The 15,423-nt window shown below is 43.7% G+C and overlaps 1 protein-coding gene across 1 annotated transcript in view; it reads left to right on the forward strand.

Annotated features, from left to right (window-relative positions):
- The window catches only part of HDAC2 (histone deacetylase 2), a 148,728-nt gene that overhangs the window by 44,011 nt on the left and 89,294 nt on the right, over positions 1-15,423 (forward strand). The window contains exon 5 of the mRNA XM_029595238.1: positions 5,760-5,898. Coding sequence (XP_029451098.1) covers positions 5,760-5,898 — 139 coding nt within the window. The remainder of the gene's footprint in view (positions 1-5,759; positions 5,899-15,423) is intronic.

Raw genomic sequence — 15,423 nt, forward strand, 5'->3', positions numbered from 1 at the left:
ACACTCTGAAGTTAGTATGTAGCACATTTAAAACTAATCGTAGAAAGTTCTTTTTCACTCAACGCACAATTTAAACTCTGGAATTTGTTGCCAGGGGATGTGGTTAGTGCAGTTAGTGTAGCTGGGTTTAAAAAATGTTTGGATACGTTCTTCGCAAAGTCAATTTGACTTAGTAATAGCAGTGGCTATTTTCTAGCATTAGTAGCATGGGATAGATTAGTTTTTGGGTACTTGCCAGGTACTTATAGCCCGGATTGGCCACTGTTGGAAACTGGATGCTGGGCTTGATGGACCCTTGGTCTGACCCAGTATGGCATGTCCTTATGTAGGATCCTCAGCCAGTAGAAATACTGGCCAAATAGACAAAGCAATTATGGAAGGAAGTAGGGACTCTGATATCAATGTTGTCATCTATCTGGTAACCAATTTTCTCACTAGAAATGGTATTCAAAAATTACATCATGACTTCCAAAATCTAAGGAAGAAGATTAGAGACATGGCAAAAACTATTGCTTTTTTTTGAAGTAAAACCTGTTCATAGGAAAGGAAAGACTATGCCATATAGATAACTTCAATTTCTGGCTCAAAGCCTGGTGTAAAGAAAGTGGTTTTGGATACATTGTAGGATGGGGCCATGTATGGAGCAGTAGGGATGGCTTACATTTGGCTGTGGCAGAAAAGGTATGCTAAATGAGAAATTCAGATCATACATTATCAAGCAATTAAACTAGAGAGTTGTAGTGGTGGCAGGAAGTAACCAGTGAAATTGGCAGATCACCCCGCAAGAAATAACAGGAAGTGGGAAGAGTAACAAAATCAATCAGTTCAAAAAAGCAGAACGTGTCAAGGAATAGCATCTGGAAAGCTATGACCATAAATGCTCATAGTCTGGACAATAAAATCCACGACCTACAGGCCCTAATGGTGAGGTGGACTTGGATATTGTTGCTGTTGTGGCGACATGGTTCACTAATTCTCATGACTGAGATATGGCCATCCCAGGCTATAACTTTAGGAACGACAGAAGACAGAAAAGGTGGAGTAGCTCTTTATGTCAAAAACAATATCCAAGCAACTGAGTTGCAAGGGATGTGGGGTAGAGAATCAGCATTATGGACCATCCTAAAAAAATGATGGTGCTTCCATTTTTACTGGTGTGATCTTCTCAAACAGAAGAATTGGACAGAGATCTGATTGAAGACATCCAAAAGGTGGGAAACAAGGGTTAAGTGTTTCTTGTTGGAGATTTAAATTTACCAGATGTGGCTTGATGTATCCCTTCTGTGGAATCTACAAGAAATAGAGAGATAGTGGATGTCCTTCAAGGGACTGTGCTCAAACAATGGTAATGAACCCACAATGGAGGGAGTGATACTCGACCTAGTGTTCGCTATTGGAGATAATGTCTAGATAGGTGCCCACTTGAGCAGTGATCATCAGACGATATGGTTTGATATCACGAACAGGATACAGAGAAGTCACATGACACAAATTTTCAATTTCACAAATAAGGACTTTATCAAAATAGGGATTACCTGGAAGAAGAACTGGAAGACTGAGAGAAAATGGACGAGTTGAAACAGTGGGCCAAATTAAAAGGAGCTCTTACAAAGGCAACAATTCTTTGTTAGAAAAATAGTCAAAAGTAAGAGGAAAAAGAAACCAATCTAGTTCTCGAAGGAGGTGGCTGACAAAATAAAGGCCAAAAGAACCCTGTTCAAGAAGTATAAGGATCCCAAAAAGACAGCGGGAAGAATACTTAGTGAAAGTTAAGGAGACGATGAAAGAAATCAGGAAAGCAAAAGGTCGTGCAGAGTAAAGGATTGCCAAAGAAGTAAAGCGAGGTGATAAACAGTTTTCAGATATCAGAGAAAGAAGGAAGGCCCGAAGTAGTATAGTGAAACTGAAAAGTAATGAGGAGTAATGTGTGTAGAGATGAAGAAATGGCAGAAATATTAAATACTTCAGTTTGGTGTTCACTAAAGAAAATCCTGGAGATGGACTGTTGCTGGTTGACAAGACCATAGATGGGGATGGGGTAGATTAAACTCAGTTTACAGAAGAGAATGTATGGGAAAACTACAAGTAAAATGAAAGTGAATAAGTCCATGGGACCAGATGAGGTACATTCCAGGATACTAAGGGAGCTTAGAGTTGTGCTGGCGGGGTCCACTGAAAGACCTGTTCAGTAGATCCCTGGAAACGGGAGTGGTGCTGCAAGTTTGGAGAAGTGCAGTTGTAGTTCCTCTTCACGAGGGTGGTAGCAGAGAGGAGGCTGAAAACTACAGGCCCTTTAGCCTCACCTCGGTGATGGGAAAATTAATGGAGACTGCTGAAAGGAAGGATAGTGAACTGTCTACAATCGGGTGGCTTGCTAGATCCGAGGTAGCATGGATTCACCAGGTGAAAGTCCCATCAGACCAGGCTTATAGATTTTTTTTTTTTTCTGTTTGGGTGCCTAGAGAATTGAATCAAGGTAGAGCGCTCAATGTGATCTACTTTGGATTTCAGCAAAGCTTTTGATATGGTTACTTAGGCTTGTGAATAAAATGAGAAGCTTGGGAGTGAGCACTAAGGTGGTAGCATGGATTACAAACCAGTTGACTGGTAGACAGCATGTAATGGTAAATGGAACCTACTCTGAAGAGAGAACCATGTTAAGTGGAGTGCCACAGGGATTGGTTTTGGGACCGGTTCTGTTCAATATCTTTGAGCGACATTGCGGAAGGAATAGAAGATAAAGTTTGACTATTTGCGGATGATGCTAAGATCTGCAACAGAGTGAACATGCCTGAAGGAGTAGAGAGAATGGAAAGTGATTTTAAGAAAGCTTGAAGAGTGGGTCAAAGATTTGGTAGCAGGGATTCAGTGGCAATAAGTGCAAAGTCATGCATCTGGAGTGTGGTAATCCAAAAGAGCTGTATATGATGGGGAGTGAAACACTGATGTGCATGGAGGTGAGACTGCCAGATACTATTTCCCCAAGGTCTCTCTTGAGAGAGAGACCTTGGGGAAATAGTATCTGGCAGTCTGAAGATGGCAAAGCAATGTGAAAAGGAAATAGCTAAAGCCAGAAGAATAATGGGCTGCATAGAGGAGTAACCAGTAGGAAAAAAAAGGGGTGATGCCCTTGTACAGGTTCTTGGTGAGGCCTCACCTTGGAGTACTGCATTCAGTTTTGGAGCCCGTATCTTAAAAAGGATGGAGGCGGTCCAGAGAAGGGCCACCAAAATGGTGTGGGGTCTGTATCAGAAGATATGAGGAGAGGCTGAAGGATCTAAATATATATACTCTGGAAGAGAGGAGGTGCAGAGGAGATATGCAAACTAGCGGTCAAGTCTTGAAACTCTGGGGCCGGGGGTGGCGACTCAGAACCAACTTCAGGAAATATTTCTTCATGGAGTGGGTGGTGGATGCTTGGAATGCCCTTCTGGAGGAGGTGGTGAAGAAAATGGTCAATGATTTCAAAGGGGCATGGGATAGACATGGTGGATCCCTAAAGACTAGAAGATGGAAATGAAGAGGGTGCTTGGGGGGGTAACCTGCATGGAGAGGTAGTTACTACCCTTAACAGAAGGCATGGGGATTACTGCCCTCAATCAATATCCTTGATGCTTTTGACGCAACTACAACATCGCTTCCCACTTTGTGCGGTGGTGGGGGGGAGGGGGTGAGGGAGGGTACTGGATACAAACAGCCACCAACATGGGCCCTGACTTTTACAGCCTGGGGTACTGACACACAGACATAAGGGAAAAAGCACAGGACTGCTTCTATGGCCAAGTCCCAAAGCAAAGAGCACCATGATCCTTAGTAATCAGTCTGTTCATTGCCGATTATGATAAGTTGTTGATATACAATGTGTCTCCTCTCTGAATTTTTTATGGATTTATTATACGGCTCAAGACAGTGGCTTTCCTCTGTATTAGTTTCAAAGGAGCAAGTATATATTTATTGGTGGTTATTTGATTATTTTAAAATTTGTGTTGTAAATCACTTTGGAAGATTTGATCTAGAAACTAATTAATAAATGATTTTAAATAAAATTATCAAGAAGGCTCCTCACCCAGTAAAAATGTAGCAGTAATTTATGGGTTTGACAGTTGCTTGGTTTTGATTGTAAATATTAGTACCCTTATCAGGCTTGGGGGAACTGTATGGAGCAGCAGATACTACCATAAGAAGCTTGCTGGGCAGATTGGATGGTCCATCTGGTCCTTTTCTGCCTATGTTACTATGTTTTAGGCCAGCGTTTTTCTGCTCTGGTAACCAGGAAACTTAACTGGTTCATGCTTGTTAAATTCTGTCCCAAACCTAGCCCTGCCTCAGGCTTCTCCTGTGACAGCAGCAAAAAAAAAAAGACTTGGAGAGCCTGAAGTCAGGGATGGAGGATTCGGCAGCAACCAAGACACAACGAAACTAGGGGGCTCGTGAGTAGCTGGTGTTGCGAAACGAGGAGTATGTTTGGTACTAACCGCCGCAATAAGCAAGCTACCCCCACACTTGTTTACCCAGATTGTGACGTTCAGACCTTGTTGGATAACATTGCCTTTTACTAGTAACAGTGAGTCAAAGCTGCATTCCCATCATATGCCTGCTCAGTAAGAAGAGTCCCTCAGAGCAGAGGTTTCTAACTGGCCTCCAATGAAGAGGGAGAGGTTCATCGCAGTGAGCACATGCAGTACCAGCCCTTTCCCCAGGCCCTCAGGCAGGAGCTGTGAAACTATGCCCCTTATACTTCTATATGCCAATACCCTAAATCAATTAAGCCTGATACATCACTTTGAGTGCATATACAGCATTGCTCTCTGCTTCATCGGCAAGGGGAAATGTGGAAAACAGGATTTACATTCAGACAACATCCAACAAGGCACTGATCTCTGTGCAGTCTGGGTAAACAAGCATCGGGGTAACTTGCTTGATGTGGCGGTTACTACCCTTAACCATTAAGCCTTATGCTCACCTTTGATGCAACTCCAACATTACTTTCTGCATCAATGACAGGGAATGGCAGGAAACTTGAATCACAGTTACCAACAAGGGCCCTGAACTTGGTGGTGGTTGAAACAGACAAGTATGGGAAACTAAGTGTTGGAGCTTGCTGGGCAGACCGGATGGGCCGATTGGTCTTTTTCTGCTGTCATTTCTATGTTTCTATGTTTTTATCTGCATTGCAGATGACAAGACCTGATGTAATTGGCAAAATGAAGCCTGGAAATTTGCACCTGGGTTATGGGAAACATGTAATTGCAGATACATCTGAGCAGACAATTGCACTATTGCTTCAGAAAGTGTGGGGCTGCTCTTTAGGATCTGAGAATCAAATTTTGCACTGTACAGCCCTGGATTTGTCATTAGGAACCCATTATGTTTGTTAGAGGCTGTAAACGTTTAGGGCCTGCAGGCTAAGTGAGATATGTTGCCTTCCAGCTCTGCTGAATCTCATTCAATAGAGAGCAGCCTGCTGCTACCCTGTAACAGACCCTTACAGGAGGTGGAGGGACAGCAAAATCCTAAATCCATCCCTGATGATGTACAAAAGATACTGTCCCATATTAGATGGCTGATGGTTTTATAGGAACAGTTTAGTATTTCAAAGTGAAACATCTCAGGAGTTATCCAGTAATTATGATTAATAAACCCCTGAAAAATATGTGCATCTTAATTATAAAAAGAAAACGAGTGAAATAAGCCAGCATCCTGAAAGCCTTTTCAAGGTGTTATAACTGGGATTGTTTGTTTTTTCCCCATGTGATCAGCTGGAGCAGTGAAACTGAACAGACAGCAGACAGACATGGCTGTTAACTGGGCTGGAGGTCTGCACCATGCCAAGAAATCAGAGGCTTCCGGCTTCTGCTACGTGAATGATATTGTATTGGCCATCTTGGAGCTGCTCAAGTAAGTTATCACAGTGCAAACCATGCAGTTGCTTCACATCAAATTTTCTGGTTATCAGTAAACTCATCTGCAGACTAGATTCTTGCCTTTTTACAATTAAAATTACTGACTTTCATTTTAGTCATTCCTTCGTGAGCATGGAAGGCACATAATACTTCCTTTTCTGAAAGTAAATGCTGAATTATCTTGTGCTTAGCTGCTTTCAGGACAGATTCACTCCTGCTTTTACCCCACTGCATGCAGGGAAATGAGGTAAACCCAAGAATGAGATCAGCCTGTCCTGGAAACCTGGAGCTGGTTTGCAGCCCTGACTCTGAACTTTCATGCAGTGTAAGGACCTAGAGCCAGTGGGAGAGAACTTGCAGCACAGGGAAGCTTTTGGAAAAGATTTGACAAAGATCCCAATTTTCAAATTTAGGAACTTAAGCACTAAAGTTAGACGAGTTTTATTTTTTGAACTATGGGAGCCTAACTTTAACTTGAGATGCATAAAATGAGGCCAGCTATATGAATGAGCAGGCAGGTAACTAACTCCTAAGTTTCTTCTCCCACCCTGGCTGCCCACTTTTAAGGAACCTAAATTTAGGTGCTGAACCCTGAAAAATGTTTAAATTCAAAAGACTGACTGCCTAACTTTCAAAGTTAAGTGCCTTGGTCTTTTGAATACTGGCCTCATAATTTCCATTATCACGATGCAGGGGTGAGTACTTGCTCAAAAGGATGAGGGGAGAGATTTAGGGACTAAAACAATTTGATCACATTACTCCTGTCTTACATTATTTACATTAGCTGCCCATTTCGTATTGTATCCCATTCAAAAATTTCTGTCTAATCTTGTTAAATCACAAGAGGATTGTGAGAAATTGCATGAGGGCCTTGCAAAACTTGGAAACTGGGCATGCAAATGAAATTTAATGTGGACAAGTGCAAAGTGATGCATTTAGGGAAGAGAAACCCAAATTATAGCTCCACAATGCAAGGTTCCACATTAGAAGTCATCACTCAAAAAAGGATCTAGGTGTCATCATTGAAAATACATTGAAATCTTCTGCTCAGTGTGCAGCAGCAGCCAAGAAAGCAAATAAAATGCTAGGGATTATTAGGAAAGGAATAGAGAATAAAACAGAGAATATCATAATGCCTCTGTATCGCTCCATGGTGCGACCTCATCTTGAGTATTGTGTTCAGTTCTGGTCACCACATCTCAAAAAGGATATAGCAGAATTAAAAAAGGTACAAGGGCAACCAAAATGATAAAGGGGATGGAACGATTCCCCTATGAGGAAAGGCTAAAGAAGTTAGGGCTCTTCAGCTTAATGAAGAGACAGCTCAGGGGATATATGATAGAGGTCTATAAAATGAATGGAATGAAACAAGTAAATAATAATCAGTTGTTTACTTTTTCAAAAAAGTTCAGACCAGGGAGACACAATGAAGTTACTAGGTAATACATTTTAATAATAGAACATATTTTTTTCCTCAATGCATAATTAAGCTCTGGAATTTGTTGCCAGAAGATGGGGTGAAAGTATTTATGTGGCTGCATTTAAGAAAGGTTTGCACAAGTTCCTGGATGAAAAGTCCATTAATCATTATTAAGGCAGAGTTGCAGAAATCCACTGCTTATTCTTGGGATAAGCAGCTTGGAATCTCTCTACCCCTTGGGATCTTGCCAGATACTTTTGACCTGGCTTGTCCACTGTTGGAAACAGGAATTATGGGCTTGATGGACCTTTGGTCTGACCCAGTATGACAAGTCTTAGGGGACACAGAAATATAAGAACCTAGCACCATGCTGGGACACTGGATCAGTACTGGCTCAGAGGGGAGCATGTCCCCTAACACTGTGCTGGGACACTGGGTCGATGCTGGCTGAGAGGGGAGAGTGTCCCCTAACACCATGCTGGGACACTGCGTTAGTAATGGGTCAGAGAGAGTGTGTTCCCTAACACCATACTTAGGAAACTGGATAATAAGAGAGAGTGTCCCTAACACCATGTGGGGATGCTGGGTCAGAGGGATGAGTTGTCCCAGGCTAAATCACTGAACTGGACTTTTGAAGCACCATGTTGTGTTGGAGTTTTCTTCTTTCTTCAGATTCTGACTTGTCCTGCCTTTGTATTAGAGATTTCACAGCATCATATTCCAGGTGGTATTGTGTTTAGTAGAGGATCTGTGATTATGCCGCAATGGATCTCAATTGCACATTCTTAAAGAATATTTTCCGGTTTTGTGTGAAAGTAATTTTTTCTAAGAATGTGCATCGTTCATGGCCACATTTTGGAAGTGCTTCTCCCAATCTCATGAACCTCCATTCCTGATCATACCCCAGATCAGTCCATATAATGGAGAAATTACTTACCTAATAATTTCATTTTCTTTAGTGTAGACAGATGGACTCAAGACCAGTGGGTTATTTGTTCCTCTGCTAGCAGATGGGAGACGGAGTCAGGGTTCAAAGCTGACGTCACCAAAGATATACCCCTGCAGTGATCTCAGCTTTTCAGTATTCTCTTCGAAAAGCCATTGTGGACATATATATCGAAGAACTTGATTAGAATTTGGATACAACTTGATTAAACCCTTGGTTAACAAAACTTGATTAAAAACTGGAGACTGCCAGTGTACTCAACCAACATAAGCGCCGAAACCAGTCATACTGTGGATGCCTTGAACTAGGGGTAGGGCAACGGCTTACCCGTGTTCATATGGAATCGTGGTTTGCCTCATGGGCAATTCCTTGACGCCTCTCCTGGGCAGCCGTGGGCAGGATGCTGAGTCCATCTGTCTACACTAAGGAAAACGAAATTATGTAAGTAATTTCTCCATTTCCTAGCGTGTAGCCAGATGGATTCAGGACCAGTGGGTTATTTGTTCCTCTGCTAGCAGATGGGAGACATCTGGCTCCCTCATCCCTGATCCTCTTCTCCCTCCTACTGACAGAGTCCTCCCCTGGCTCAGGATGAAGACTACAAAAGGGAAGTAGTGGATTTATTCTTCATGCATGGATTTTTTTTGACTTGGGGGATTTCCTCTTAAAAAAAAAAAAAGTCATTATTGTGCAGAAGAGCCTCAGTGGTGATTCAGCCTGCACACTAGGTCTTGGAGCGCCAAGAATTCCTTGCTGCACAGGAAGAAGTGAGCCCGGGATGGTTTCTTTTACTCCCATGCGGCATTGAGAGCATGGCAGTCCCCGCTGAGCACGGGAAGTACCTCCTCATGTTTGAGCGGCGTTCTTGGAGGCAACCCTCCAGTCTGAATCCTGCATGTGCAGGCAGATTTGTGCTCTCAATCTCACGGGCAAAGATAAATAATATGGCTACTCGTAGCAGTCTATAGTGTGGGGCTCCCGTGCAGGCTCTGCTGTGATTTCTTGCAGAGCAGGAATGAAGGCATTTTCTGTTCTGCTCCTGCAGTTCTGGGGCTTGCAGGGGTGGAGAAGACTAATCCTCCCATTTTAACCCCCTTGGTGGGTAGGGTTGGGGTTTTCAGCATGTGAGCAGAAATTGGGAGTTCAAAGCCTTTTTAAGTTTAAAGAAAAGAAAACTGAGTGCTTTTTCCACCAGGTCTTTCCAGAATGAGTCTGGGAAGTCCTTTTCCCTGCCCCTGGAAAAGGAGGCTTGAGTCCAGTCTGGATTTGGGAGATCCACCTGGAGACTGCATTGGGGCTAGAGATCCTCCGGAAGTAGATTGAAAGCCCCGAGGCTCTGGGGATGTCCTAAAATTGGTCTGTTTTTTTTCAGAGGGACGAGTGCTCTCTATAATTACTCAAGCACTTGCAGGACCAGGGATTAAGGAGAGCAGAGTGGAGCTGGCTCAAAAAGCAGAAGACTGAATTTTTGGAGGGCTTTAGGGGTTTCCCTAAGATTTAATAGTCTATAATTGGGATACTCCTGTAACTGGCCTGGTAGGCTGGATGCCTTAGCATTGTTAGTTGTATAGAGGCAGGTGTTAGGAGGCCTTCTATGCTTGTTGAGTGTTCTGCAACATTTAAGAAATAGGAGAGCATTAAGAGCTCAAAGCGACTGGATGTCAGTGTTATGACCTGAGAATGTGTGCACTATGTGCAGCAGTTTCCAGTTCCTGTCTCGAAGCGAGTGCTGTCAAACAGGGTGGCAAAGCTCTTGGAGGCTGGATTAACATTGTTGAAGAGGCCTTCTATGAGGTGTTCCCTTGGCAGCTAGATATTAGGTCGCTGGTGTCAGCTAGTAAGCTGCTAAGCTTGCATACTTCCAGGTAAATTTTAAAAGGAGAGTGCATGCGCCCACAAACACGTGTATTGGGCACGCAAATAAAGATATGTTTAATTTTATATCATGCATGCAAGTACACACATCTCATTTAAAATGACCCTGCACGCAAATGTGTGCAACCTTTACACGCATACTTGTACAAGTGACCGTATCGGCGGGGGATGGGGGGAGAGACTCTATTAGAGAGACAATTCGACACACTATATATCTCCCACTGTAAGAGGGGCACTTTCAACTCAGGGTGGGTTTAAAGTTACATAGGTAACTTGGCACGCGTTACTATATTCAGCCTTTGCAAAATTCAAGGTGCCCTGTCCCTTTTCTTCCTTATTCTCGATGTGTGTACTTCCTGGCTTCTTAAAATTTGCATTGCTCACGTGCGACCCACATACATATGTATGGGGCCGTTTTTATGCGAGCAATACTTTTAAAAATCTACTTGTTAGGCAGCAGATGTTGGCCTGAATCTCAGCTTCTTTGTTGGGTGCAACACATTTCCAATGTCAGACTCTGAGGACTATCTTTCGGAGAAGGAAGCAGAGCATCTGGAGGCTGGGTTGGTCTTTAGACTTGATGCCTTATATGTTTTTTGCTTTGTACATCGGCTAGAAATATGGTATCAGTTTTGGCCAGGAGTCTCTTTTGACTGAATAGTGGCACGGCTGATGTATGGTCTAATGCGCAGCTAGATAGCCTCCATTTGAGGGCATCCTGCCTTTGCAGAGGACTTTGAGTAGTCTGTGAATCACTTTCAAAGATACCTATCTCACAAGTTGCCAGCAGATAAGACCAGAGAGGGGTTGGAAAATCTTCCCCAATAGGTAAAGTTCCGGGTGCCTCAGCATTTTGTTCCGGGGAAAGCTTCCTTGTCATACTGTCAGTATGCTAATGAATCTGTCCTTTCAGGGGTGGGTGGGGAGAAGTTAAATCATTGGGTCCTGTCATAAGGTGTGGTTTTGCCTTAGACTTTGTTCATTCATGGCTTGAGGCCTTCATGGTATCTTCTTGTATGTCATAGGTAGAGAAGGCGCAGTTCAGTCCTCACTGAAGAAACTTCTGGTTAGGAGCAGTGGTTCCTGTCCCAGACACAGGAATAGGTCGGGTGGGTATTCCATTTATTTAGGGGTGCAAAAAAAAGACAGGCACTTATTGGCCCATTTTGGGTCTGAGTAAGAGTGTTCTTACGAGTGCCTCACCTGTGGATGGTACCTCTGCACTCAGTGATCACTGTGGTCGAGAAAGGGGTATTCCTGGTGTCCCTTGATAGAGCAGAGGTGTATCTGCGCATTCCCTTTCGGAGAGGTCATTGAAATTCCTTATGTTTGCTGTGTTGAGGGAGTGTGTGTTTGGTTTTGGGCCCTTCCATTTGAATTTGCGACAGCCCTTCACAGTCTTCAAAGAGATGATTGTTGCAGCAGTGGCCTTGTGAAGAAAAGGTATTCTGATACACTCTTATTTGGTTGATTTACTTGGACAAAGTTGAAGATGTTTGCCAAGGCTGTAATCACAAGATGGTGCTGAAGTTGCAAGCTCTGGGCTTTCTCAGTTGCTGGGATACCTGGGGTGGGGGGGGCACATATTTTGGAACCAAGATACACAAGTTGTTTTCTCTCTACAGAGAATATTGAAGCTGCAAGGACAGATCAAGCTGTATCTTCAGGTTCTCAGAATCTGGGATCACTTGCATGTTCTTGGCTTCATGGCATTTGGACCTAGTTCTCTGGATGATCAAGCATATAGGACTGCTTAAGAAGGCACAGATGTCATGCTGGAATGCTCAAACAGAATTTCAAGCTTTGTTGCCCCTTCGGGAGTCCAGATTGTGTCTTTCTTGGTGGCTTTCACAAGCCAATATGAAAAGGTGCCAGGGCTGGAAAATCCCATATTTAATTGTGGTGACTAAGGATGCCAATCTTACAGGATGGGGGCCATCTGTCAGGATCAAATAGCATAAAATAGTGTAAGAATGGCGGTCAGCGAAGGAGGCATCCTGATCCATCAACTGGCTAGAAACCAGAACGATTCGGAAGGAAAGATCTTTCAATAATTTACAATCAGGCAGTAAGATTCTTATTAGACAGTGTGGTGGCGGTATCTTACCTCAACCAGCAAGGGGATCCTTGGAGCCCAGCGGTGGTGTTAGGCCCAGGAGTTGTTTCACTGAGCGGAGCATCATCTATTTGTTCTGCCAGTGTCTAATGTGGCTGGGGTGGAGAATGTCTAGGTGGATTTTCTCAGCAGGCACACTCTGGACCTCGGAGAGTGGAAGTTGGTGTACGAAGCAATGTCTCTTTCACCTAAAGTGGATAGTTTCTCAGCTGGACTTCATGATGTAGGAGAAAACGTCCAGGCTTTGCAGTTCTTCAGTCACAGTCGAGAGTTGGGAGCAAATGATTTTGATCTTGCAATCGTGGCTATGTGTAATACGTGTTTTTTCTCTTTAGCCCCTGATAGGTAGAGTCCTAAAGTGTAAAGAAGACTCGTCGCAGAGAGGTGATTGTGGTGGCTTTCGAATAGCTGTGGCATCCATGGTTTACAGATCTGGTAAATCTACCGGTTGCACCTAGCTTTCGAGTAGTATAGATTGAGGTTGATAGGATATTTGCAGGAAATGACTGCTTTGTTTCAGGTGAGAAGAACCTCTACTTCCTTGGCTTATGTTTGGAAATGGACAGTTTTTGAGTTGCAGTGTCTTGAGGTGGGGATGTTCCGCTTCACACTTTTATTCATTGGATTCTTTCCTTTTTGCAGAGGGTCCTACAAAAAGGTCTGGCCCTGAATTCTTTAAGGGTATAGGTGACTGCCTTGAATTACCTCAGAGGGATATTCCATGAATCCTCCCTGGCTTTATATTCAGACATAGTGCATTTCCTTAAGGGAGTGAAGCACTTGTGACCTCTGGCGAGATGGGTGGTTTCTCCTTGGAATCTTAATTTGGTTTTGCAGGTGTGGTATGATCCGCCTTTTGAGCCATGGAGAAATGCGACTTTGAAGGACCGTGCATTGAAGGCTGTCTTTTTTGCAGAGATTTGTTTGAAGTGTGTTTTGGAGAGACCTTTTCCTCCAGTTTTCGGAGGCCGGGTTATTTCTGCGCACAACTCCTTTATTTTTTGGTCGAAAGTGCTGTGTCTGTTTCATTTAAGTCAGATGCCTTTGGAAATTTGGAGTCATATTCTCCACATGCTCGGAAACGTCATTTGTTGGATGTGTGCCGTGTTTTTATGCTATTTATAAATCACCAACAATTTTTCATAGGACAAATTGTTTGTTCTATTCAGTGGTCGAAATAATGGGAACAAGGCTTCAAAAGAGACTTATTTGCCGGTAGTTGAAAGAGGCCATTGATTTGACTTACATATGTGTAAAGGGGTCCCAGTCCCAGAGGGGCTGCAAGCTCATTCTGCTAGGGTGCAGGCTGCATTCTGGGCTAACTGTCAGTTGGTTTCACCGCAGGAGATCTGTCTGGTGGCTACTTGGTCTACTGTGTACTCTTTGGCCAAGCATTGCAGGCTGGATGCTCGGGTGCCAGACTCAGCTGGTTTTGGTGAGAGTTTGTTACGAGTGAGTCTGCTGTCTGTACAGAGAGCTCTTTTTTCAGTTCCATTGGTTAGAGAGATGCGTACTGTGGGCTGTAGAAAAATAGTTATTCCACTTATGGGTCCAGAATTATGGAATTCTGCCCCATTGGATATTAGGCTTGAGACCAATTATTTGGTCTTTTGACAGAAAGTGAAGGTCTGGTTTTTCCAACAGGGGGTTGCTAATCTCAGCGATAGAAGAAATGTGTTGTTTTTCTCTCCTAGCCATGGAAAGGTTTTTAGATGCTCTGATCTTTTGTTCGATTTTAAATAATTTGTTTAACTTTTGTTATTGTATTTGTATGTTTTGATATGTGGTTGTTCACCGTTCCAGTCACCATTTGCTGTCGGTATGGTATATATAAGCTGGAAATAAATGCCCACCACAGTCTAGGGCAGTGATGGCTAACCTATGACACGCCGAGACTTTTTGCTGACACGCGCAGCGTTTCGTGGACTATCGAGAATTTTTTTTTAATCGGCTGTGCCGAGCCCTTTTTTTTTTTTTTTTTTTTATATCGGCTGCACCGACCCTTTAAAACTAGTTTTTTAGTATCCCCCCACCCTCCGGACCCCTCCACCCCCCCAATGCCCCCGGGTGCAGCGATAGGCAGGGCCGCGGCCCGAAGAAAAAGATCACGTTTAAATGCGCTGATGCTCCTCCTCCTTCCTGCCTGTGCGGCCCCGGAAGTAAACGTTGCCGGAGCCACGTGGGCTGGAAGGAGGTGAAGCATCGGCGTGTGCAGAAGAGGAGCAGCGCTTGCGTTTATGGGCAGCCGCGAATCCCAAGTCGCAGCAGCCCAAGAAGAGGAAGAGGCCTGGTAGCAGGGCTGCCGCAGAGCCCATCCTGCGACAACCCGCGAAGAGGAGGCCCAGAGGTGAGAGAGAGGCTGAGGGTCTGTAGAGGGGGTGTGTGTGTGTGCACGTGTATGAGATGAGTTGAGAGATTGTGTGTGAGAGTGAGGACCTGAATGTTTGCAGAGACGGCATGTGCTTGAGCAAGATAGCATTTGGGAGTGAGAGAGAGCCTGTGTGTGTGATAATCAGACAGCATGTGCCAGTGAGAGACTGGGTGTATGAATGATTGTATGAGAGAGAGCATGTGACAGTGAGAGCCTGTGTGTGTGAGAGAGAGAGAAATGCATGAGAGAATGAGAACCTGTGTGTTTGAGGGAAGAAGATGGAGAGAAAAGAAACAGAAAAAAAGACAATATAAAAGGAATTGGCAAAAAAATAAGAAAGGGATGGTGGGGAAAAAAAAGCCTGTGACCAACCAATTAGAAAATGAAGATCAGACAGCAAAGGTAAAAAACAAAATAAATTACTTTTTAGTGATTGGCACATGTAATCTTTGGGAATGTGCAAGAATATCACTTTCTCTATGCGGATCTCACAATGTACGAGATCAGCATGGAGAAAGTGGAAGCCCACGGGGCCTGCACAGAGGAGGCAGCAGAACGAGCTTCAGTGTCAGTAGCAGCAATCGGCACCTCCCCAATAGCCATGTGGCATGGACTGAATCAAATCACGGTGAACCTAGAAGATATGGTAGGCCTGATTGACAATCTGAAGAGTAGTAAATCACCTGGACCGGATGGTATACACCCCAGAGTTCTGAAGGAACTAAAAAATGAAATTTCAGACCTATTAGTAAAAATTTGTAACCTATCATTAAAATCATCCATTGTACCTGA

This window comes from Rhinatrema bivittatum, chromosome 3 (assembly GCF_901001135.1).
Source record: "Rhinatrema bivittatum chromosome 3, aRhiBiv1.1, whole genome shotgun sequence".
NCBI lineage: Eukaryota > Metazoa > Chordata > Amphibia > Gymnophiona > Rhinatrematidae > Rhinatrema > Rhinatrema bivittatum.